This window comes from Mesoplodon bidens (assembly GCF_964165515.1).
Source record: "Mesoplodon bidens genome assembly, chromosome: 3".
In the NCBI taxonomy this organism is placed as follows: Eukaryota; Metazoa; Chordata; class Mammalia; order Artiodactyla; family Ziphiidae; genus Mesoplodon; species Mesoplodon bidens.
In genome coordinates, this window is record NC_138178.1 from 178,546,830 (window position 1) to 178,570,977 (window position 24,148).

General features: G+C 63.7%; 1 protein-coding gene across 4 annotated transcripts in view; it reads right to left on the reverse strand.

Moving 5' to 3' along the window:
* Positions 1-8,690: 8,690 nt before the first annotated feature.
* BRF1 (BRF1 general transcription factor IIIB subunit) overlaps positions 8,691-24,148 on the reverse strand; it is a 71,452-nt gene continuing 55,994 nt past the window's right edge. For 2 of the 4 annotated variants that reach the window (XM_081230366.1, XM_081230363.1), the window contains 12 exons: positions 23,819-23,912; positions 22,489-22,615; positions 22,068-22,107; positions 21,687-21,779; positions 17,485-17,754; positions 15,878-15,939; positions 15,237-15,318; positions 15,078-15,133; positions 14,473-14,729; positions 11,258-11,309; positions 10,565-10,739; positions 8,691-10,117 (listed from right to left, as the gene is read on the reverse strand). In XM_081230366.1, coding sequence (XP_081086492.1) covers positions 10,080-10,117; positions 10,565-10,739; positions 11,258-11,309; positions 14,473-14,729; positions 15,078-15,133; positions 15,237-15,318; positions 15,878-15,939; positions 17,485-17,754; positions 21,687-21,779; positions 22,068-22,107; positions 22,489-22,615; positions 23,819-23,912 — 1,346 coding nt within the window. In that variant the 3' untranslated portion in view covers positions 8,691-10,079. The remainder of the gene's footprint in view (positions 10,118-10,564; positions 10,740-11,257; positions 11,310-14,472; positions 14,730-15,077; positions 15,134-15,236; positions 15,319-15,877; positions 15,940-17,484; positions 17,755-21,686; positions 21,780-22,067; positions 22,108-22,488; positions 22,616-23,818; positions 23,913-24,148) is intronic. The other 2 variants (XM_081230365.1, XM_081230364.1) reach the window with 2 other exon arrangements.

The following is a 24,148-nucleotide window of genomic DNA, read 5'->3' on the forward strand; positions in this document are numbered from 1 at the left end:
AGAGACTGGCTCTTCCCTCCCGGCAGGATGAGGCGGCCCACTTCTGAGCCTGGCAGGCCCCAGGCAGAGCAGGGATCTGGGGAGCTCGGGCCCACAGTAGCCTCCTGTTCTGTGTGTCCAGCCCGCAGCTCTGCCATTACTTCCTGGCATCACCAGCCTGCAAGCCCCGCCTTCAGCAAGCCCCTGCCCTGGTGGGAGCCTTCCCCAGGATAGGGGTGATACAGGGTGGGCAAAGTCAAGGCAGAGGGACACTCCCAGGCTGCAGGGCCCAGGAGAGGGCCCTGACCCAGCCATCGGAAGGCTTCTTGGGGGAGGTGACACTTGTGTTGCATTTGCCAGGGCAGGACGGGATACACCCACCAGGAGAGGGAGTGGCCCAGACACAGGCTGGAGTCAAGGAGGAGCCAGGTGTTTGGAGAAGAGCAAGGGGTCCAGGAGCAGAGGTGGAGCAGCCAGGGGGCTGGGGTTGTGCCCAGACCCCAGGCATCGCCCTGACACAGCTGCCCCTTGGGCCTGTGGAGAAGGTGGCCATTGGGAGAAGAGTGCTTGCGTGGTGTCTCTGTCAGGGTCCCAGGGGCTGGGCTGGGCCGGGAGTGATGGTGGCTAGTGCTGCGTAGAGGGTGCGGGCTGTGGCCCTGGAGATGCAGGGCCAGCCTGGTGGCGGTGGTAGTGAGCACCATCTGGCCGACGGTGGTGGTCCTGCTGGTGGGTGGGCTGGCAGGTTGTGGCCACGGGCGTGGCGGCATGGCAGACTGCTGGGGCTGCGGTCACTGGGGGTGGTGCCGTAGGGCAGCCCACGTGGCTCCAGGTGCCTCGGAGAGGCTGCCCAGACTTCCACTCAGTGGCCTGGGGTCATGCCCTCCAAGAAACCAGGTGTCCCCTGCCAACTCTTCCTGCCCCTCCCATGTGCTGTGAGTGCCCCATCTCCTGAGTAACCTAGGTAACCGTGACCCCTCAGTGGCCTGGGCAGGTGGACACACCTGACTTTCAGGTGGATGCAGCCCAACCCTCAAGCGGACACAGCCTGACCCTCTGACCCACAGCCTGACTTAACAGCAACCTTGGCCCCAGCCGTGTCCTCGCCCTGACCACCTTCTCCACTTCACCCTTTTCCTGCCAGTAGCCACACGGCACTCCCTGCGCCCACCACGATGTCCCCCGCTACGGCCTCCACAAGCACAGCCAGGTGGTCATGGGTCACATTTGCGTTGTTTTGTGAGACATCCAGGCCGAGCCACAGACACCTGGGCCTGCGTGAGCAGGTACCTGCCCGGCCTCTGCCCAGCACCGGGCCCGACTGCTCGGGCTGCAGGAAATGGGAGGCCTGGTGGCTTCTGACTCCCGCACTGTATCAGCCCACGACGCTTCCTGCAGCCAGCGAGGCCTGGGCCCCATGGCGCCGGGACACCAGGTCAGCAGTGACTCACCGAGCCCAGCCTGGAGACACCCTGGCCCACACCCCCTGCTTCCTGAGAACTCCTGCCCTCACCCTGGCCCACACCTGGCTGGCAGGGCCACCCTGAGCCCCCAGTCCCCAGTCCTCCCACCATTCTCCACCCACCAGCATCTTCCCCGTCTTTTAGCCCTTCCCTCCCTCCCCCATCCCCGACAAGCACGGCTGAGGTGCCCCCACCTCTTTGTGCCCCCCCAGTCCCAAGTGCTTATAGCCAGTAGGGTGGGCAGCCGGGGCTGCAGGGCCCACCAGGGCTGAGCACCAGCTCCTTGCTTTGCCCACCTAGGCGGCCACAAGTTTGCTCCCTACCCACGGGCTCTAATGTCCCCCAGCTCTGCAAGGAGCACCACACCACACCTTCTGAGGACCCTGACCCCTCCCACTCTCAGCTCTCACCGCTTCTCCCCACACCCTGTCACCCAACCCCAGGTTGGCAGCCCACCTACCTCCTCTGTGCCCCACCTCGGCCTGACCAGTTCCTTCTCCTGGTCTCAGTGTGGACCCCTCTTCCTCCAGGAAGCCTTCTTGGTCTAACCCCTACAATCCTCCCACCCTGGGGCCTCCCAAGGGATGTCTCCAGTCCATGGAACTCGTCTCTGATCTTTATTGGACCCTCAGCGGGAACCCAGAGTTCGCTGCTCACTAGCAGAACACCCTTCCCACCCTCGCCCCCGTGCACCCCTGCCCAGCATGCCCGGCGACACTGCGTGGGTCAGGACGGGAACTGAAGTTGGGGACACGGGGCAGACAGGGCCCTGGGAAGCTCATCTTGGTCTGAACGTGCAGGGCGCCCCTCCCCAGGTCTGGGGCAGGTGTAAATGGCAAAGGAACCAGCTGTCTGGGTGGGCCCCAAAGGAGAAGTGCCGACCCCTCCCTGGAGCAGGGCTCCTCGTGGGACTGAGCCACACACATGCACAAGCACATGTGTGTACATGCACACACAAAACCTGCAAGAGGGTCCTCATCGTGCACGCCCAGCCAGCCCATTCAGGCCCACCCGGGAGTCCTGTAGCACCGCCTGCTGGCTGACCAAGCAGGACCCCCTTCTGCTTGCCTGCCAAGCCCGCGGGGCTGGGAAGTGGGTGCTTCGCACGGCATGTGCCCATGTGTGCGTGTGCACTCCTTTGCACCCCGTGGCCTGGGCCCTGTGACCACCATGCCACCTCTCCTACATTCACATTCCCGGGCCGGGGTCAGTGATGGTCGTTTGGAAAATCTGTCTCTGAATAGCAGCAGTCCTGCCCAGGGCCAGGCTGGAGGTGCACCAATGGGGGCGGGGGATCGAATACCATCCACAGGCCGGTGTGCTCTGGATTTCCACCCCTTGTGTGGCCTTTCCGTCACTTCAGGCTCTCCCATCGGCTGCCCGGCACACCCAGCAGGCCCCCATCCCCCACTGACCACCACAGGGGCCTCCTGCGCAGACCCCGCCTGGCTCCCCCTCCCTCTGGCGGGCCTGGAACCTCTGCCCCGCCCTCCGCTGCACACCAACTGCTCACCCTCCGTGCCCTGCCTGCTGCACTTCCCCACAGCACGGAGGCTGTTCCCTCCCTGCCGTGTCCCGGCCCCACAGCCAGCCTCAGAACCTCAGTGCTTTGCCATGAGGCATTGCCTACGCCTGCTGAGGCCTTGAATGGGAAACATGCACTTTCCAGAGCCCTGCGTGTGGCTGTAAGGAGTGTCCTGGTAAGGGGCTTTGGTGCGGAGGGAACCCAGAGGTGGTGAGGCCTTGGGGGGTGGGATGGACACAGAGGCAGGCACTAACATCTCCATTTCCCATCATGTGATGTGGCGTGGCACATGCAGCTGCTGGTCCCAGGGGGCCCACCTCCCTCTGCAGTCAGGCCCTGCCCAGACAGCGTGGGTCCTGGCGGCTTGGCCCTCGCTGACCCAAGCCCTCCCGCCTGAGGGGCATCCCCCCAGCTGCCAGCTCAGCTCCACACTCCCGCTGAGGCTGGAGGCCAGGGCCACAGTGCCATCGCCCTGTGAAGCGCCGGACGGTCGTTTTCCCAGGCCCCACCAAGGCAGGCACCTGGCAGACGATGTCCTTATTCACTATGACCTCCGGATGGGGGGAGCGATTACTCGGTCTGGTCAGTGTGAAGGCCCCTCGTCGCCAAGGGGAGGGTAGTGCCCACGCTGTCTGGCAAAGCGGCGTTGCCTCTGGTCAGCCAGGGCCTCCAGGCTCCAGCAACGCCTGCATGGCCTCAGCGGTTTGCTCCCTGTGACGCACCCCCCGTGGGGCCATCCCAGGATGTGCCCCCATCATGGCCTCCCACTGGGTCAGCAGTGGATCAGGGTCAAGGTTGTGATGAGGGCTGGGGTCAGGGTTGAGGTCAGGGTCAGGTCCTACCAATCTGGGGCCCCTGCCCTCACAGGGCCCAGCCGGGCCCATTGTGTGGCGACAATGGCTTCCTGAGCCAGGTTCCTCTCCCAGCAGGAAAGCCATCAGGCCTCCACTTTGCCACCGCCCACGGCCCCTTTGAAGGGTCTGGGCGGTCAGCGCCTGAGGCCTGCAGCCTTGGAGCCAGTTCCTCGGCCCCCACCCCTTGCCAGCCTGGCCAGGGCCCAGGCCTCCCCAGGGACCGGCCAACCCTGAAGGCACGTAGGCACAGGACAGCATAGGTGGGCACTGCCTAGTCAGGGAAGCTGCCGGCCACACGCAGGCACAGCCCCAAATGTGGCTGTCACTCAGGAGCTCCCACCCTCAGGAAGCAATTGGCCCGTGTCCCCCAAGGAGCAAGGGTGTGTGTGCAGGGTGGCTGAGTGTCCTACCAACATGGCAGCTTGGGGCCTGGGAGGGTGTTGGCAGGACACCCGGGCTGGGCCTGGTGGGTAGGGGCCCAGAACCCAAGGCCGTAAGGAGGGCATCAGTCCCCTTGTAGGACAGGGGACAGGCAGAGGGCCTGCCCCAGTTAGGCCAGGCCACCCCACCAAGCCCAGCTGGTCCTGGGGCGCCCCCTGCTGCTTCGGGTGTGGCTGCACAACTGGGGCCAGGGCTGTAGCGGGGGCACAGTCTGGGGCCCCCTCGGGTCACAGGCAGCTGGGGTGAGGTGTCCAGCTGGCCCCAGGCTCTGAGAGCTCGGGTGGTCCACTGGGCACTGTGACCACAAGTGGAGGGGTGGCCAGAGCCTGGGCAGCAGGGGCCTGGGGTGACGCTTGGACCCAGCGGCGCTGCACTGGGCTTCGGTGGGCAGAGCAGTCACGGGCCCAGCAGTGACAGGAAACAAAGGCCCTGAACCGAGCCCCGTGGCTTTGAGGGTGGCCTTTAGTATTCAGGGACCGGGGTGTCCTTGGCGTGTGGGGGGCCACGGTCTCTGTTGAACCCCAGTTGTGGCCTGGAAGCGGGAAGCCAGGTGGACTGGCCTGGGCAGCCGTGTGGCCGCGGCTATGGGGCTGGGGGGCAACCAGGCCCCGACTCAGCCAGTGCTGGATGGGCACGAGGCCCCGGCTTCTCCGGACGTGGTCACGGCCACGCTGGGGGACCCGCAAGCATGGATTCCTGCACACCCTGCCACTCTCTCGGTGCGTCCGTTGAGTCTGTCCTGCTGTGACCCCAGGAGCCGTGCTCTCAGCACGCCTACTGGACACTCCGTAGGGCGATCCCCAGCCTTGCAGGGGGCGACAGGACCGTCTACACCCCTCCCGGGGCCCCCATCAACGCAGGAGTGGGCACCTGGCCTGGAGCGGGCACCTGGCCCGGAGCCGGCCAGTGACAAGAGGCCCCCACTCCCTGGCCCACCCCAGCCCTCGCTCCGCCGGCTTTCCAGCCTACTGAGAAGCGGACGTAGCGGCAGGGTGTAGAGGACAGCAGAGGGACTGGGGGGAGAGCAAGAGGCGGCCAGGGGTACGGGGCACCGGCCCTGGGACGGCGAGACGGAGGGAGGTGTGCTCTGGGACTTGCCATATGGCTCCGAGCTGGTAGGAGCAGTGTTTACGGGGCTGCCGGTGGGAAGGGTGCAGTGGGGGCTCAGGCTGGGCCCCGTGAGGCAGAGGTGTCAGCGGACCTTCGTTCTCAGGGGCCACCCAGCACCTGTCCCTCCGAGAGGCCTTCCCCCTGCCCACAGGTGGCCTTGGCGGCGGTGGGTGGCCCAGGGCACTCACGGGCTGAGGCTGAGCAAGCTGGTGTGACCTTGAAGTGACCGGTGGCAGCTGGGCAAAGGGTAGGAAAGGGCTGAGGCTGACCTCTTTGAATGACTGTAGAGATGCCATCCACTGCAGACAGTTCTCAGGAGGTGGATGCAGAAAGGGGCGCTTCCATCATTCCAGCCCTCCTCCTGCCTGACCCGACCCCCACCCCCGGGTTCCCACTGCCGGCTCAGGGCACCTGGGACCAATGTGCTAAGGCTCCAGTTAGGGCAGCACAGAGGAGGCAGGCTCAGGATGTGGCCCACTCCCACCTGAGGGCCCGGGGAGGGGGTGGCCCTCAGGCCTGCCCCCCATTCTTGGAGGAGCCTGAGGCAGTGAGTGGCACATCACCGGGGCCTACCCGGCCCTGTCAGGAAGCTTACCCGTGGTCCCAGGTCTGTGGCTCAGAGGGGTAGGAATGGGCACAGTGTGGGCTGGGTGGCCAGCAGATGCCACGTCCTCTCTGGGGAGTGGGCAGCCCCGTCACACGTGCCCTGCAGCGAGAGGCACCATCAGGCCCACGGGCACCTGAGCTCGGCCACCACTGGGGTGCGGATCTGGGTCCTGTCAGAGCCCAGCACCCAGCACCCAGCACCCTGGAGGGTGATCCAGAGGCACGAATGGATAAATGTGTGTGCACAGATGCACGAGTACGTGGAGCGGTGCAGACGTGTATGAGTTGTATGTGTTATGTCTGTGTGCACACGTGCGTACCTGCAAGTGTGGAGGCTGTGTGCTGTGTCCTCTCCAGGATGGTCCTGGCCCTGGCCCTCCCCCACAGGCCTCTGGGGAGGGGACACACTGGCGAAGGTATGAGCTCGGGGACAGCAGGAAGCCCGGGGAAGAGGAGTGGGTGGGACCCCCTCACTTGGAGGAGCCAGCACAGCATGCTGGGGGCAGGCAGAGGGGTTTGGAGGCCTTGGACTTCACCCTGGATAATGGGGTGGGGGTGGGGGGGTGCAGGGGTGCACACAAACGCCTGTCCCGGGTCAGCCACAGCGTGGTACGTGGCCCCACCCAGCACAACAGGGATGGGCAGGCCTGGGCCCCAGGCAGCTGGGCCTGGACGTGGGGAGCAGGCCGCCTTCTCCCAGCTGCTCCCCAGCATCGTGCCAAGGCCGGCGGCCAGCCGCGTGCTCTCCTCAGGAGCGAGCCTGCGCTCCCCGGCCAGGCCCCACGGAGGACCCTGCAGATGTCAAGAGTGGGTACAGGGACTTCCCTGGTGGTCCAGTGGTGAAGAATCTGCCTTCCAATGTAGGGAACGTGGGTATGAACCCTGGTCAGGGAACTAAGATCCCACATGCCGCAGGGCAACTAAGCCCGTGCGCCACAACTTCTGAGCTCACAGGCATCAACTTGAGAGACTGCATGTCACAAACTACAGAGCCCACGTGCCCTGGAGCCTGCACATCACAACTAGAGAAAGAAAACCCACTGCCAAAACTAGAGAGAAGCTCAGTGCTGCAACAAAGAGCTTGCACACCACCAACAAAAGATCCCACATGCCTCAACAAAAGATCCGCAAGCCGTAACTAAGACCCGACGCGGCCAAAAATAAATATTTTTTTAAAATAAAATCTTTAAAAAACCCAAACAACAAAAAAGAGTGGGTCCAGCCGGGCCCCGCACCGAGCCCACTTCCACAGAGCGGCGGTGGCTGTCAGGACAGGGAGGCCACCTCCCAGGTGGGTGACCGTGGGTGGTGTCAAAGCTCCTGCCTCTCTCTGGCCTCGCCTGAGAGACGGGCATGGGACTGGGGCCCACCGGTCGAGAGCCACTGGGAGTCCAGGAGTCAGCACCAACGGCCGTGCGCATTTGGACCGTGGCAAGCCATCTGTCTTCAGCTCCCAGGGAAGGCCCCGAGCCCCAGGGGAAGCAAGGCCCTCCCATATGGCACCGCAGCAGGGCCTCAGGCAGCAGTGGGGAAGCAGGGGCCTGGAGAGAAACTGGAGGCCTCAAAATGGCCCCTGCCAGATGCACCCCTGTGAGACCCCCACCCCCCATCCAGGCCTGATCGCTGCCACAGTAAGAACTGCAGTGACCCTGACCATCAGACATCAGAGGCTCCCGAGAGCCCAGCTCTGCTGAGAAGCATGGGGGGCCACCAGGGCCCCTCTCCTGGCCTGGTGCCCAGGCCTCCCCAGGCCCTTGCAGTGCCCACTGCTGCCATGCACCCAGCAGGGCTTCAGACACGGGGGCGGGGGGAGAGCCATCAGGCTGGTGTCCTGTTCCGGTAGCCGCAGGACCTCTCCACACCCTGGTGATCCTGGAAGGGGCTGAGACTTGCAGGGTGCTGGGGAGGGAGCGGCAGCCTGAGTCCCTCCCTGTTGGGGGCCACTCCCCAAGCCTGCACCTGGGAGAAGGCTCTGGGCCAGCGGCTGGAAGGCCCCGGCTTTCGGCAGATGCCAGGCAGTGCGAGTACCGGGGCCCTGTCTCCTGGCCTCCCCTCCCTCGATCCTGGGGTCAGACGAACAGGTCGTTCTTCAGGGTGGGAGGATGGCATGCAGATGTGGGATGGAGGGGCACACAGGCCTGCACGTCCCCCTTGGGCCAGCACGTGGCAGTGGTGGCCCGCCTGCAGGGCGTGGGCCGCAGCCCAGAGGCACCCCCAGCCACCCTGGGGCTTGACTCCTCCAACCAGATGCCACGCCCCGTCACCACCACCTGCCCCCAGACCTCCCCTTCCAGCAGCCCCCTGCCTCCCAGCCTCCCGTCCCTGGCGGGGAGGAGGCAGATCTGGGGAACCAGCCTCACGTCACCCCTGGGCCTCGGCGCTCCCCTCCAGCCTCCCCACCTCCTGCTCCCCTCCGCTCCGGCCTTGGAGTCCTCTCCTTTGCACTCGAACATCCGCTCACGGACCTGAGCCTCACCTTACCAGGCTGGGCAGCACCGGCCCCTCCCACCCAGCCTCCCATGCCTCCACCGGGACCCGCTCCTTGCCCAGCCTCCCAGGGGAACCATCCAGCCACAGCTCTGTCTTGAGAGCCAGCCCCGCACAGGCACAGCCAGCGCGCACAAGGAAGCCACCCCTGCCCCTCCCCCTCCCCCTCCCTCCAGCCCACCTCCGCCGGGAGGTTCCCGGAGCATCCCCCTCCCCAGTCACCTCTGGTTCGGCCCACCATGTGCTCCCTGCGCAGTGCAATGAGCCCCCAGCCCATGAGGCTCCTCTAAGAGCCGCTGCAGCCAAGCAAGCTCTCCTAGCCCCAAGAGGGGCCCAGGGCCAGGATGGCCCACAGCTGGGAACAATGGCATGGGGACTTCCTGTGAGGGTGGACATGTCACTGATGGTTCCCCATCAGTCAAGGCCAGGAGCATGGAGCTTGGAGGGCAGGTACCCCTGCCTCAGCCTCACTCCTCCAGGGAGCCAGACAGGGAATTGTAGACGACAGACTCAGTGGGTTTCTGCTTAAGGAACGATCTTTCTGTTTCACCAAGCCAACCCTCCACTCCAGCCTTCCAGGAGCCCTGGAGTCCAGGCTGGCTGCATGGTACAGGCCGAGGGGCACAGCCAATGGCCTCAAAATACCCACCCCTGCACTCTGGTGCCCTCCGGGAGGGTGCACTCTAGGAGGGGTCTGCCCACTCCAGGGGCGGGGGGGCTGGGCCCTGGTGGGGCAGAAGCATCTGCCCTCCCCCAGAGGACACCTCCGGGGCAGCTGTGCCCAAGCCCAGACCGAGAGTGGTCCCTGGGCCTTCCAATGAGAAGGCCCGGCCCGGGAGGTTCTGGGTGGCAGGAACCACCCAGAGCAGGGCTGCCAAGCTCGAGGCCCCTCTGCCGGCCATGCCTCTGTGGACAGTGAGCCTGATCGCAGCTCAGATAGGAAGCACCTCTAGCTCTCTCACCCAGGCCTGCCGCGCAGGCTACCCGAGGTGGCTGTGCACATGTCTGCTGAGTGATGCCGGCTGGCCAAGCAGCCTCTGGGCTCTTGGGTGCAGATCTGTGGGGTCCCCAGGGCCCAGGCAGTGGCAGGGAGGCGTGAGGGCCTGGCTGGGGACTTCGGCTGGAGATACACAATCAATTCTGGACCAGCGGGACACAAAGTGCTTCTCAGACATGGCAAGAAGGTGAGGGGCGCAGGGAACCCAGCTCCACACAGGCAGAGGAGGGTCCTGGAGCCCGCCCAGCCCTCCACGCACTTGGACAAGTGGCTGGGGCTCCCTGTGTCTTAGTTTCCTTCCGTGCAACATGACATTGCCGCCTGCAAGGGTTCTTGGGCTGTGAGACCCACCTCTGACCAGATACAGACAGCTGGTCCGGCCCCCCTTGCTGGGCAGAAATACTCCTTACACGTTGCTCAAAACATGGTCGCAACAAACAGCAAGTGCCACAGAGGCCATGTGTGGCTGTGGAAGAGGGCGGCGGGGCAGGCGGGCCGGCACCCATCTTGTCACCAAGTCTCGGTGCTCACGCCTGTGGGCTGGCCCCAGAGGCCCATCTGACCCCTCAGGAGATGCTGGGGGTCCACCAGTAGGACACTGCCAGCGGCAAGGTCACGCCTCAGTAGCCATCGTCATCGTCACCGTCACAGCCGTAATCTGCAAAGCACAAAAGAGTCACGGACACTGAGGGGCACTGCGTGGTCAAGCAGCCGAGGCGCCACACGCTGCACCCGCCACCGCCCACCTCGTGAGCGGCGCCCCAGGCCACGGCCGCCCCAGTGAGGCTCCAGCCCCAGCCCTGCAGGCCACGGCTGCACGGGCCCCACCACCGACAGGGACTGCCACGTTGGTCCCTTCATCTCTGCAGGTCCCGGGGGAAGCGCCTGTGTGAGCAGTGCGGGGAGTGGGAACCTTTCTCCTGCTGGACGAGCAGCCCAGAGCCCCCAGTCTGCACAGCAAGCAGGTCCCGGCCAGCTCCTTCTAGCAGCCCGGGCCTCAAAACTAGTACGGCCAATCGTAGACGCCAGTTCAAATTCCCTCCCAAGGTGCAGTCAGGGGTTTGTGCCTCCTTCTCCGGAAGCCCCGCCCGCAGAGGCCCCTCACCGTTGCCGCCCATCATCTGCAGGGCGCTGACACAGGGTTCCCCATCCTCCTCATCGGGGTCCTCCTCGTCCGCATCCTCCTCTGGATGGTACGACACAGGCCCACTCTCCACCACGACCGCTGTGGGCCTGATGGGCTCGGCTTCCCGGGAGGGGGGACTCGGGAGCAAGGCCTGCTGGTGAGGGGGTGAGCTGGGGATAGAGCATGGCTCCCAGGTCACTGCAGGGGAGTGCTCTCTGGGGCAGGGGGGGATACTCCCCACTCTTCAAGAGTGGTCAGCGAGGACACCCGATCCCCCGAGCCTGCCCCTGCAGCTGCACTGGGACCCCTCAGGGGCCCTGCCTCTCCCTTTTGTTTCCTAGGTCAGACCAGAACCCTAACAATAAGGGAAGACCCTTGAACCCCAAGACAAGACAAGAGAAGAGGGAAGGCCGCTGACCGCGCTGGACCCTGGGACCTGGGCCTGGCTTCCCACACGGAGGATTGCGATGGCAGTGGGCTGGCACACACTGGTGGGCTCAGGCTCTCAGGCCCCGGGCAGCCCCTGGGCCTCAGGCCTCCCTCTGGCTGGGCTGGGACGGCCGGAGCAGCGGCGCTGGCACTCCCTCCCTGACACGCTGCTCACAGACACGGTGCTGGGCGTCTGCTGTTTCCCAAGGATCCCTGTCCCCCGGCTATGTCCACACAACGCACCTCTCCCACGGCCACCTTCTTAGCTGGCTGCGTCGACACCATCGGCCTCAACCTGGAAGAGAGCACAGCACCGTGGCCTCAGCCCAGGCTGCACCATCAGCCACGAGGACACGGGCTCCGCTGGAAGGCCTGTTCTCTGATGGCAGCATCTGGCCAGATGTAAAGGATGGCGGTGCACTGAGGCTTCCGTGGCACCACCCTGTGTCTTGTCCACCCAGTGGCTGCGCCTCGGCCCTGAGCGCTATCCTGTCACCTCCTCCACCCAGGCCTGGCAGCCCATCCTGCCCCGCCCCAGCCCCTGCACTGCCCTTCCCCCAACCCCACCAGCTGGGCAGGTGGCTAGGGGAGTGGGCCGTCCTCTGGGCCTCTTCATGTCTACCCGACAGACATGGCGCAGGCAAGATTCCTCCCCCGGGGCCTGGGTGAGCACTGCATCCATAGGCAGGGCAGCGCCAGGGTGCTGGGGATGGGGGCGCGGGGAGCCAGAAGCAGCCGGAAATCTGGATTTCTGCATGAAACCTTCTTTTTAAATGTTGGCAGCAAATTCAAATTTCATTGAAGCCACTCTGCAGGGCGACAGAAGGTCCCTCTGGACAGAACCCCCATGTATTCGTCAATACTCGATGAAGGATACAAACTAGAATCGCACTGCCCTGCCGCCCAGGCACTCCAGGCCCCCCCGGCCAGCTATTTTCTGAAGCAGTCCTGGGCCATCTGCTCCCTGCCACCCCCCATACTTCCAGAAGAACGTGTGGAGGCTGCGGGCAGCAGCTGCTGTGGGAGACCCCTGTTCAGTCCTCCCACTGGTCCATCCTGAGTTTTTCCTGTTGTTGGAAGAGGAGGAGGGGGAGAGGCACGTTCTAAGATCCAAGCCCGCCCCTCCCCTCCCCTCCCAGCCTGAGAGCTTTGGTTGCCCCCTCCACCCCATCAGGCCCACAGCACTGGGCACCCACTTCTGCTAACAGCACCCCCCACAATGGGCTTGTTCCTCCTCCCTCGGACCCTCCAAACACAAAACTCAAGGCGCTTTCTACCCAAAACTCACCGCAAGGGGCCGGGGGCGCACCCCAAGCCTCCCCGGATGCCGCTGACCTGCCCAAGGGCGACGGCGGGACCCCCAAGGGAGATGAGGCAGGTCCTCCTCCCAGCCCTGGCCACGGGAGCCATCCAGACCCAGGGACTCCCCCACCAGACCTGTGCAGGGTGGCCAGGGCAGGGGCAGCGCCCATACGGCAGCCGCTTCCCTCCAGGGCACAGCTTGAAGGAAGATGTGCGGGGGCAGGGAGGGGGCGCAGGTGATCGAGCTGCACCCACGGCGGCCCCAGCCCCGCACAGCCCGCTACCCTGGACCCTCCTGGCTATCTGGCCCAGCCCTGCTGTGACGTGCCAATGAACGCTGGGCACATGGGGAATGGACCCCGTAACAGCCTCTGACAGCGGACACCTGACGGCGGGGGTCTGGCCCGTCAGGCCAGGTCTGGGCAGCCCGTCCCGTGAGGGCCTCGGAAGCAGTGGCTCCGGGGTCTCACAGGAAGCCCTCGCTCTATACAGTCTGGGGCTGCAGCCTGGAGGGGACAAGGCGGCGGCTCACGGAAGGCTGTGCCCAAGCTCAGAGGAAGCCCCTTCCACACGGATGGCTCTCTGGATCCCCACCTGTCACCTGGGGAGACGTGAGCTTGGAGCCACAGCCGCAACAACCCAAGGCCCAGGAGAGAAGTCCAGAGTCCCCAGAACCCAGGAGGCGGGAGCCGGTGGCGCGCTCCCTGCCGACTGAGGGCCAGCCCCACTGGGAGAGCGCGCCGTCAGCGGATGGGGTGAGAGCGGCTCCCGACGTGAGGGCCGCAGGAGGTGGGTCTGGGTCTCGGGCCCTCCTCTCAAAGCGCACCCGGCAGCCGTCCACGCACCGTCCTGCGGGCAGCCGGGTGACTGGCTGGGCCTCTCAGGGGGGGTCTGCGAGCACTTGGGGACACGCTCCTCCCTTCAGCCCACGGCCCCAGCCAGCCGGTGGCCTGGAGGACCCGTGGCTGCCCCACCACTTTTGTAAATGCACTGCGGGCGCCAGCCGCCAAAATGCTCACAGCCGGACGGCGAACACCATGCCCACGAGGGAACAGCCGGACCGTGTGACAGGGCTCGGCCACAGCACCTTCCATTGACAAACACAGGCTCAACCTGAGCTCTGGGAAAGCAGCCCCCCTCACCCCCGTGCATGGTGATGGGAGCAGGGGATGCCGAGCTCGGGGGTGAGGCGCCCCCTCGCCAAAGGGCAGGCTGAACAGGACAAGGCTGCCTGCCACTACCCGGAGCACATGCAGCGACCACGCCATGTCCAGGCAGGGGTGCTTCCCAGGCTCCAGGAGAGCGGGGGGCGGGCCTCCCACAGTGCCTGCTCTTGTGCCGGTCATCAGAAGGGAGCACGGGGACACCCAACAGGACCAGGACCAGCTGTCTGGACACTGACAGGCTGTACTGGGCACTTGGGGACTTGGGGGCGTGGGGACTCGAGAAACAAGGGAGCAGGGTCACCAAATTACAGAAGAAGTGTCGCAAAAACTGCGAAAAATGATTACTCCCACTTTAGAGAACAGAAATGCAAATCAGAACATCCTTACTTCTCAGATGAGTCAGGACTAGAAAACGGTAGCGACAGAGGAGAGGGGCTGGGGTGGTGGGAGTGCAGCCCCACAGGGCCCTCCCCTCCGGAATCCCCCCGCCAGCACAGCCGGGGGCCAGGCTGCGGGCACACCGACCAGCCTCGGCTGCGGCAGGGGCTCTCGGCCTGGGGCGGGGGGCACTGCAGAGCTGCCTGGACCTGGCTCCACAGGGGGGTGCGTGGCCCCACCAGCCGCCAGCAGGAGGGCCCTGTGGTCAAGCTCCTATTTTCCCCACCCTACCCCACCTGCCCCATCAGTGGTTTGCTCTCCCCCGGCGGAGAGGGCAGGGGGATGGGGGACGGGCAGGCAGCGCGCAGGGCACGGCGGGGGGCCCTCCCGGGAGAACGGACCCCTGGGGTGGAGAACAGGCCCGGCCCACAGGTCTCTTCAAACAGAGCAGACCCCAATGGGGCAGGACCCTTTCCAGGGCTGAAGCCCTGCTCAGCTCCTGGCCAGGGCAGCGGGGGCCACGCTGGACACCGACACTGGTTCCCAGCACACACGTGGGGAACGCCCTGCAGCCCTGCGCCTGCCCGACACCCAGCCCGCCTGGCACGGTACCTTTTCCCCACGCTGGCCACGGGATCAGCCCTGCTCCTGCTGGCTGGCGTTTTCCGCCGAGACAGCTTCCTGGCGCCAGCCCTCTCCGGAGGCCGGGCGTCCTCCCTGTGTGGGCCACCCGCGCCCTTGCTGTCGAGGTCCCGGAGCACGCTGTAGTTGATCTTGCTGGAGATCTTCTTCTGCTCCAGCATCTTCTCGATGGCCTCCCCGGCTGTGCTAGCCTGGATCGGCTCCCGTCGCTTGCAAGACTTCTTGGGCTCAACGGAAACACAACATTACGCTTCCTGTAGGTCTTGGTCCTGTGAACCTGCCAGGTGCCACTCAGGACGCGGGAGCGGGGCTCAAATAATCAGGGTCGGCTGGGGAGTCTTACTCTCCCTGGAGAGTGGGGCACCCGGGCAGCCCAGCGCTGGAGGGGCCACTGGGCAGCTGCACTCTGCCCACAGCCCGCCGTGCAGAGCCCCGGCCGGGCTGGGCCCCAGGCGGGCTCTCCCAGGTCACAGGGCCGGGGCGGGGCTGGCCGGGCATCTGCCAGTGGGAGGCCAGCACAGCGCAGGGTGGGCGGCGGGAGCCCTCAGGTCCCTGAGGAAGAGGCCACGCCCTACCTTGTGCTCCTTGTAGATGCCGAGCTCCCTCTCCTTCGCGATTCTCGCTTCTTTCTCTGAAAGGTCAAGGAGCAGGGTCATCACGGCTGGCGCCCCAGGGCACCTGGGCAGGAGGGGGTCCATGGGGCCCGCGTCCCAGGGCGCCTGGCGGGCACTCACCCCTCTGCTCCCGCAGGTACTCGGCGTTCTCCCGCATCCACAGCTCGGCCTTCACGCGGGCTTCGGCCTCGTTCAGGATGTACTGGGGCAGAGTGCGGCGCCACGGTCAGAGGGCACGCCCGGAGCCCGGCTCTGCCAACGTGCTCCCCTCACACACACAGGCCAGGAAGGAGGCCTCCGACCCAGGAGGGAACGTGGGTGGAGACCTGGCTGACGCCTCGGCGTCCTCCACCCCTTCCAGGCCGGCCTGAGGGCCACATCTATGAACCAACCCCGCAGCAAACGCCCCCCGACTCTTGGCAGTTTGCGGTCCCCCAGGGCACGGGAGCCAGGCCAGCCAGAGCGCAGGGACATGGATCCCGGAGAAGGAACTGAGGTGAGGGCTCAAGACGCCAACTTAAGAACACGCAGGTGGCCTCAGGCACAAGGTGATTGGTGACAAATAGGGGAAAGGCTTCCCGCCTGCCAGAGAACAAGCATTGCTGGGCAAACTGCTAAGAGCCCGTCTGAACGACGGCAGGCCCAGGGGGTATGGAGCTGTGTCCCCAGCCCACGGGAGCTTCCCAATGGGGCACAGCCTGGCACCCCACGGACCCCAACCAGCACCCCCGGGAAGGCCACTGACAGCTCATGGCGCTTACTCTGTCGATCTCGAGGTCATCGATGCCACTGAGGTCGAGCTCACCGTCCCCGGAAGCATCTTCTAGAGGGAAGCACAGCCTGGCATTCAGGGTCAACGTCCAGTTAAACGAGCACATACATCACCTGGGCCGTCTCAGGACTCGGGGATGCGGCCAAGGGCTTCTAGCACCCGCTTCCTCCCGGCCGCCAGCCGGTCCCAGCCCCCATTCCTGCGAGTGCAGGGCACAGGGGGCGAGGCTTACATCCCAGTGCCTCGTGGAGGAAGCACGATGCTAACTTGGAAGACCTCCCAGTCCTCACGCTCTCCTGTACAGAACGCTTTTCAGATCAACAAGCCCATGAGAGGGGGCCTCGGGGAGCCTTCCGTGACCATGCTCAGGACACCCCCAAAACCTGTCGGCCACCACCCTCCCGCCCCAACTGGTCAACAGCACAACCTGCACGGCCCAGAAACCGGGGCTGGCCCTCCTGTGGGCTGCCCCTCGTCATCCGACGGTTCTCTGCCCCGTCCTGTTGGTTCCAGCCCGACAGGGACCGGGAATGCTCTCCTGCCAGCAGTCTGTCAGGGATGCTCTCCGGTCACGCTGCCGCTCCGCGGCTGAGGCTGGGCGCTCGGACACACCCCCATGCCCCTCTGCGGTCAGCCTCGCTCCCCTTGCTCTCTCAGCTCCAGCCAGCTTGGCCTCTTTCTGTCCAGGTCGCAGTGCCCCCCAGCTGCCTCAGGGCCTTTGCACATGCCCTCTGCTCAGCGCACTGTGGGACCTGTCCCGGGTTCCTCTCATACGGCAGCCCCTTTGGGGTACAACCCACATGTACCTAACTGATGCGCTGGGTCTGTGTCACATCCCTCTCCCCTCTAGACCACCACCACCAGGGTAGGCGCATGACCGCCCATCGCCACGCCCAGCCACAGGGCACAGGAGGAACCCCTGAGCAGCGTCCCTCTCACAGAGGCTCCACACAGACACCAAGCCTTTGGTGCCCAGAGGAGAGGAGGCAGGGACCACCTTACGGTGACACTGCGACAAGACCAAACCCGCTGCCCTCCTGGAGCTGCCTGCGCACCAGGCCCCCCCGGGGGAGGAACAGCTGGGGCCCTGCGCAGGCGCCCCGACACCGCAGGCAGTGGAGCCGAGCAAGTGACATCCGTCCGACCAGTGGAGACGCCGCCTTTGGCCGACACTTTCCCACCAGGTTAGATACAGAGGTGAGGGCAGGGGATGCCAGTCTGTCCCCATGGCCCCTCTGTAGCATGGGGCCTCTGCACTGAGGCCTCCCGAGTTGCACAGGGGCAGGAAGGAGCCTCCAGCCACAGCCCGACCAAACTGAGGGCTCTGGTCAGCAGAGGAGGGTCCCGGAGATGCTGACGAGCCCTGTGGCATTCAGGCGTCAGCACAGCTGGGGTCACTGATTGCTCACACAGCCTGCAGCGGAGCTGGCAGTGCCCCTCCCAAGCCCACCCTTCTAGGGGGCCCCTCAGAAGCAGCACCTCCAACTCCCACAGGCAGCGGGGGACGACCCAGGCCCGGAAGCCCCGCCCCACCCGCCCGGAGGAGCCCCCCACCGTCTCTCCACGCCCCTGACCCCCCAGCCCCGGGGCACTCACTGGGGTCCCGGCTCTGGGAGGAGATGCACTCTCGGATGGAGTCCGAGATGCCCAAACTGGCCGCAGTGGGCAGAGGGCCGAGCAGGGACTCCAGGGCGGGGGGCCTGCTGCCCCCCTCTGGGCCTTCCGCTGCCTCCGAGCTGCCAGGAACGCCTCCGCCAAGGAGCTCCTGGTAGAAGTCCCTGTTCAGGTGGCTGGCGGCGGCCTCCAGCTCTTCATCCTCGGCGTCCTCCTCACCAAACAGGCTGGATGTGGAGTCCTCGGCGGAGCCTAGGGACACAATTTCACGCACCACCTGTTAACCAGGCAGGAAGCCATGGAGCCCGCTTGGTGAAGAGGAGCATTTCCACCCAGCTGCAAAAGGCACTTATTCCAAAAGATGTGCCTTGTCCCAAGGGCGCCCAACACCCACACACCCATGAACGGGCCTCAGCCCACACCTCACACGCGATGCAAAGATTAACTCAAAATGGATCAGATGTGAACCTAACAGCTAAAACTATAAACATTTCAGAGAAACAATGGGAAGATAGGTGACTGTGAATTAAACAAAAACTTCTTATACATGACGCTGAAAGCAGAATCAATAAAGCACTGATAAGTCGGATTTCATCAAAACTGAGAACTCTAGGGCTTCCCTGGTGGCGCAGTGGTTGAGAATCTGCCTGCCAATGCAGGGGACACGGGTTCGTGCCCTGGTCTGGGAAGATCCCACATGCTGCGGAGCAACGAAGCCCATGGGCCACAACTACTGAGTCCGCGCACCTAGAGCCCATGCTCCGCAGCAAGAGAAGCCCACACACCGCAACGAAGAGTAGCCCCCGCTCGCTGCAATGCGAGAAAGCCCGCGTGCAGCAATGAAGACGCAACGCAGCCGAAAATAAATAAATAAACAAACAAACAAACAAAGACAGTTACACGAATGTTCACAGCAGGTTACATGCAACAGTCCAAGACTGGAAATAATCCCAGGGTCCTTCCACCCAGGACTGGGTGCACTTGGGGACCACGACTCCACAAAGAGGGCTGATCTAGCGACGGACAGCTCAGAACAACTACACCGAGTGAAAAAGCCAGGGTAGAAACAGGGTACACACTACACGATCCCACGTACGTACACAACACCACTAACTTCCAGCGACAGGAGGCAGCTGCACAGCGGGGTGGGCACTCGCCGGGCCTGGGCCTGGGATGCACACCCCCGACCACACGCACGGCTCCCTCACGCCCTCTCAGCCCCTTGCTTGGAAGCCCACGCCATTACCGTGTGTGTCACCAGACATCCCGCAGGAGGACCAGCAGAGGGAGGACAGTGGTCAGTCCGCTCTGTCCGCCGTGGGGTCCCAGGGCCCAGCGCCCTGCACGCACACGACACGTCCTCCGGAGGGAAGGACTCGTGCCTGCGTCCGTGGCCCGCGTCCTCCTCCAGCCCAGCCTCCGTCCTCGCCGCAGAGGAGGGGACGCGGGAGCTGCGGCTTCCTCGCCGGGGCTGGAGGCTCAGGGGCCGTTCACGAGGACGCAATGGATCCAAGGAGCGACCCGCGGCCAAGGCGGGCTGGGCCCGGCCCTTCCTTCTTGAGACAACGGACACAACATGGAGATGGTCCAGATAACCAAACGGCAGGGGCACGGAGGAGGACACGTCCCCGATGGTCTCCCCAGAAGGGAAGCGTGTGAAAAGCTGGAACTGGAGCAGGAGACGAGCGGCCCCTCCACAGCGCCTGGTAAGCGCGACAGCGGCCACTGGCAGCCGGGCGCGGGCAGGAGGGCGAGCCCGCGTCCTCGCCACGGCTGGGAGGTGCGAACAGGTGCTGCCCGAGAAAGAGAACTGAAGAAACCGCGTGAAGGACAACACTGGGACAAAACCCAGACCTTCCCAAGGTCCAGAGAACACCAAGCAAGGCGGCACATAAGCAAACATAAAAGAGCTCGCTTCCACTTTTGAAAGAGAAAAAGCTCTCAGGCTGGATCAGAAAGCAGAGCCCAATTCTCTGCTGCCTAGAAGAGGAGGACACGGACGGAACAGGTGGGGCAAGCAGAGCAGAGACCACCAGGCGTGCCCCCAGGCCGCGGAGGGCGCCAGGCACCGAACACAAGCCAGCCTCAGCTAGAACACGGCGGCCACCTCTGTCTGCAAGAGGACCTCAAAACTGATGACGTGACCAGTGAGACGCCCCGACAGACACAGAGCCCAGCTCAGCTGGACGGGAGCAGAGGGGGCGTCCTCCCAAGCACCACCGGCGTCTCCAACCAGCGGACCTGTGGCCACAAGAGTTGATGGCGCAAGGGAGGGACAGCACCAGCAGCACACCCGGTCGCAGCGCAGTAAATGTGGAAGTTAACAACAACTCTTAACTCCCTCACGTGACTCTTCGCACCAAAGACAAACGTACTCCGCGACTGGGAGTGGCGCGAAGCGTCTGCTGCCAGGACAGTGGGCCGCAGCTCCGACGACGCTCGGGCCCTGCCCTGCACGCGTGCGTCAGAGGGAACCAGCCGGGCAGCAACCTCAGTTTAGAGCAAGGAGAGAAGCTGTGAGGAGGACAGAGCGGAGGGACGCGGGAATCACCAGCGGCGTCCAGGAAGGCAGCGGGGCTCATGAGTCAGTGCAAGAGCTGGCTGAACGGAAAATCAACAACCTAGCCAGGTTAAAAAAAACCAAAAAAACAACAACAAAAACACAGAAACAAACTATGCAGAATAAGAAAGGATAAAAATGAAAACAACCAGAGAAACAATAAAGTCAAAAGTATCGTAAGATACAAGTTTGTTCAAATCTGTGCCTGGATGGGACGCCGTGGCAGCCTGAGAACAGAGAGGTTCACCGTCTGGCCAGGCAAGGCCTTCCCAGACCACGGGACACTGTGGAAATGACGGACCACATTCACTGACCCAAGAAAACCCTGTGTTCTCTCCGCAGACCCTGCAGACATCAGAAACACTCCCCAACGGCTGAGATAGGACGGCTCAGTGCAAACGGCGGTGGGTGTTCCCTTTACAGGACAACGTGGTATTTCAGCCCAAAGCGTGTAGTGTGTGTCCCGGGCAGCACGGAGGCCTTGCAGGGAAGCCGGATGACGTGCCCGTTGTCGCAGGCAAGACTCAGCAGGGTCTTGAAGGGTCAAGCAATGGACTAGGCAAGAGCAAGGAAGGAGGGGCCTAGACATCGGGAAGGGCAGTGAAGCACCACTATGTGTAGACGGCCTAACCCACCGAGTATTCGAATAGTCCAGCGATGAGCTGAGAAGGACTGAAAGCAGTAACAGAAGCCCTAACGTACAAGAGCACAAAAGCAGCACCTGGAAACCAGTGTCTTCCACAGACACAGCAGCTGAAGACGCCACTTATGGCAGCAACAGAGAAGGCAGTACAGCTGGGGCCCAAAGCACCCGAGGCAAGGCCTCAGACTCAAAAGAAAAGCCCCGGGAGGGAGACAGCCCGCTCTCGCTCTCGGGGGGAGGACGGCGCCAACCTGCCGCAGGTGATGGACAGAGTGGAGAGCCGGGCTGTGTGGGAAAGGGAACAAGGGCGGCTGCAGCCCCAGGGGAGAGGCGGTGAGCGGGTGCTCGCCTTCCAGACCGGAGGACTGATGGGACCGATGCTTACTCAGCACCCGTCCCTGTCCTGTGAGCCAGAGAGGGGGTGGGAAGGCGCCGGCCGCGGACCCGCAGAGCGTGAGCGGAGGGGGCGCCCCGAACCGGCCGGCGTGTCCCCGGAGCACGGCGAGAGAGGCAACGTGGGAGAAATGAAAACCACACATACACAAAGAGATCTGTCCGAGGGGGCTCACAGCAGCTTCGTGAGGCCCCAAACCAGAAACGCGGGTGCGCAAGAGCCGCGATGGGACGCGGGGAGAGGCGGCAGTGGGGAGGGCTGTGTGGGCCGCGGCCACGGGCGCAGGGCGAGCTCTTTCCCACAGGCAGCGTCTGCCAATGAGTGAGTACCCTGAGGGTAACGGGGACAGGAGACTGGTCTGGAAGACTCAGCCGCCCTGGAGCTGCTGGGGACAGGGTGGCTCGGGGTGTCCTGGGAGCAGCTGACGCCCAGCTCGGCGCGTGGAGGCCTAGGGCGGGCGTGGAGCCAAGAGACAGGACGCACGGCCACAGTGGGGGCGGTAGGAGAGGGAGCGAAGCTCGGCGGCGGGGCAAGTGCCAGACACGGGTGAACTGAGCCAGCGGGTGAGGAGACGTGGCTGGACTCACCATCTTTTGTCAGGCTGGCAAGGGGCCCCTTTGCCTTTGGCCGGCTGTTTTCTAGTTCAATCTCAATTGCGTCCTGGTAGCTGGATATTTCACCTGAAGCAATACATTTAACAGCAAAAAGTAAGCACAGGGGACTTCCCTGATGGTCCAGTGGCTAAGACTCTGCGCTCCCAGTGCAGGGGGCCCGGGTTCAATCCCTGGTCAGGGAACTAGATCCCACATGCATGCCGCAACTAAGGAGCCTGTCTACCACAACGAAGACCCAGTGGAACCAACCAACCAAACAAACAAATAAATAAAGTGTTTTTTTTAAAAAAAGCAAGCACACAATCTGTTCCTATAAGGACCTGAAGCACCCGTACATTAAGATGGGCTGGTTACCTTCCACTTCCTCCAGCTGTTTTGACAGGACTTGTTCCAGCTGAAAAGGAAGAGGACGAATGCATTTAGTGAAAGGAGCAAGAGCGGTGCCTGCCAGTACCCGGAGGCCTCTCGACCCCAAAGCAGGTCCCCAGCCTGACGAGAGGGACTCGGGCTTCAGGCCCTCAGAGACATGAGCACCAGGGCCCTCAGGGAGGCGGCTTGCCCCGGAAACTGTATGGGATGCACTGAGGGGGGTCTGGGGAGATCCCAACAGCAATTGAGATGGCTCGGGGCCCAGGAGGGACTGCGCTCAGCGTGGCGCACCCTGGCCCCCACCCAGGCTCAGCACCTCGGCCCCCCTTTGGTCTTCATAGCTAAGCCACTGCTGTGAAGGAACAGCAGGAAAGGGGCGGGGCTGCCAGGCCCGCGGGCGGCCCACCTGCTTCATCCGCAGCTTCCTCTGCCCGGCTGTGTAGGACGGGGGGTCGCACTCCTCCTCCAGGTCGACCTTCATGAACTCGTCCACGGTCAGCTGACTGGTGGGGGTATCTTCAAACTCCGTGAGCCTGAAACAGACGCTTGAAAGGGAACCTGGTGCCCGAGAACAGCGCTCAAACCAGCACCCAGGGCTTCCCTGCTGGCAAAGGGGTTGGGAATCCGCCTGCCAATGCAGGGGACACGGGTTCGAGCCCTGGTCCGGGAAGATCCCACGTGCCGCGGAGCCACTAAGCCCGCAAGCCACAACTACTGAGCCCGCGTGCCACAACTACTGAAGCCCACACGCCTAGAGCCCACGCTCCACAACAAGACAAGCCACCGCGATGAGAAGCCCGCGCACCACAACGAAGAGCAGCCCCCGTTTGCAGCAACTAGAGAAAGTGCACGTGCAGCAAAGATCCAACGCAGCCAAAAAATAAATAAAACAAATTAAAAAAAACCCAGCACCCCGTTTACAAAACAGTCCCTCAGGGGTGTTGGTTCCCAGGCCCAGCACCCTGCCGCACACAGCTGTGAGCACAGGCCGGGGGCTGTCCGGCAGCCTCTCAGCCCCTACTCTATCCTGCCGATAGCTTGGGCCCCTGGGAGAAAAAGGCACAGCACCCTCATTGCTCCCACAGGTAGAATCATGAAGGCCCCAGAAGGAAGGAGGCCGAGCCACCGGTCCCAGGCAGGCAGGGCTCCTGCACTGCAGTGTGCCCGGCCATACTTAATTCTTGTCCATTTCCTACATTTTATACCATCTTCAAAATGTTCAACAGAAAAAATTTTAAAGAGAAGCAGAGTTCAAATAAGCAAAATAAATTTCCTTCTGCCTTTGAAAACTGCCACAGGATACGATCTCAGTTGAAAGACAACCATCAAGAGCTCCAGACTCAGGGTAAATACCCTGCGCTGACGGCTGTGCCAGCAACTCTGGGCTGGTGACTCTCTAGTCACAGTCTACGTGGAGCTACTGCTGGAGCTGCCGTAATGACCCTGTGAACACGGTACCCAAAGCAGGGGCTCACCCGACCACTCCATTACAGGGACACAGTGGCCCTGTGCTTGAGCCTGGCTTCCCCCAGGGAGACCGGTCACTCAGGCTGCACCAGCCAGGACACAGGCGAGGCCACTCTCAGAACCTGTTTCCTGACCTGTGAGTCAGGGTGACTTTACAAACCACCGTCCACCTCAACACAGGGTGGAAGAAAGGGGCCACCACTCGGACGGACCAAGACGCTGTACAGGGAAGCCTGGCCAAGGCCCCGGCGGTGACAAGAGCGACCCACCTCTTGCGCAGCGTGGATTCGCACACCTTGACCACGCTGATGACCTCTTTGACGGTTCTCCGGAAATCGTGCATCCTGGCTGCAACTAGAAGTGCTGGAAAGGAACACAGTGGGGAATTCAGAAACAGGATGCTCCTGCCAAAAACAGCACCGATCCTGTGTGCAGAGGGCTGATGACCCCACAGTGCGACCAGCTGGAAAGACAGCGCCAGAGGGTGCTCTGGGAGCCCCTGGGGCGACACCGTCCTCCTCACCTTACTGTGGGCGGTGCTGCACGGTGTGCACGAGTGTCAGAACACCTAAGATCCACCAACCGCTTTGCAGGCAATT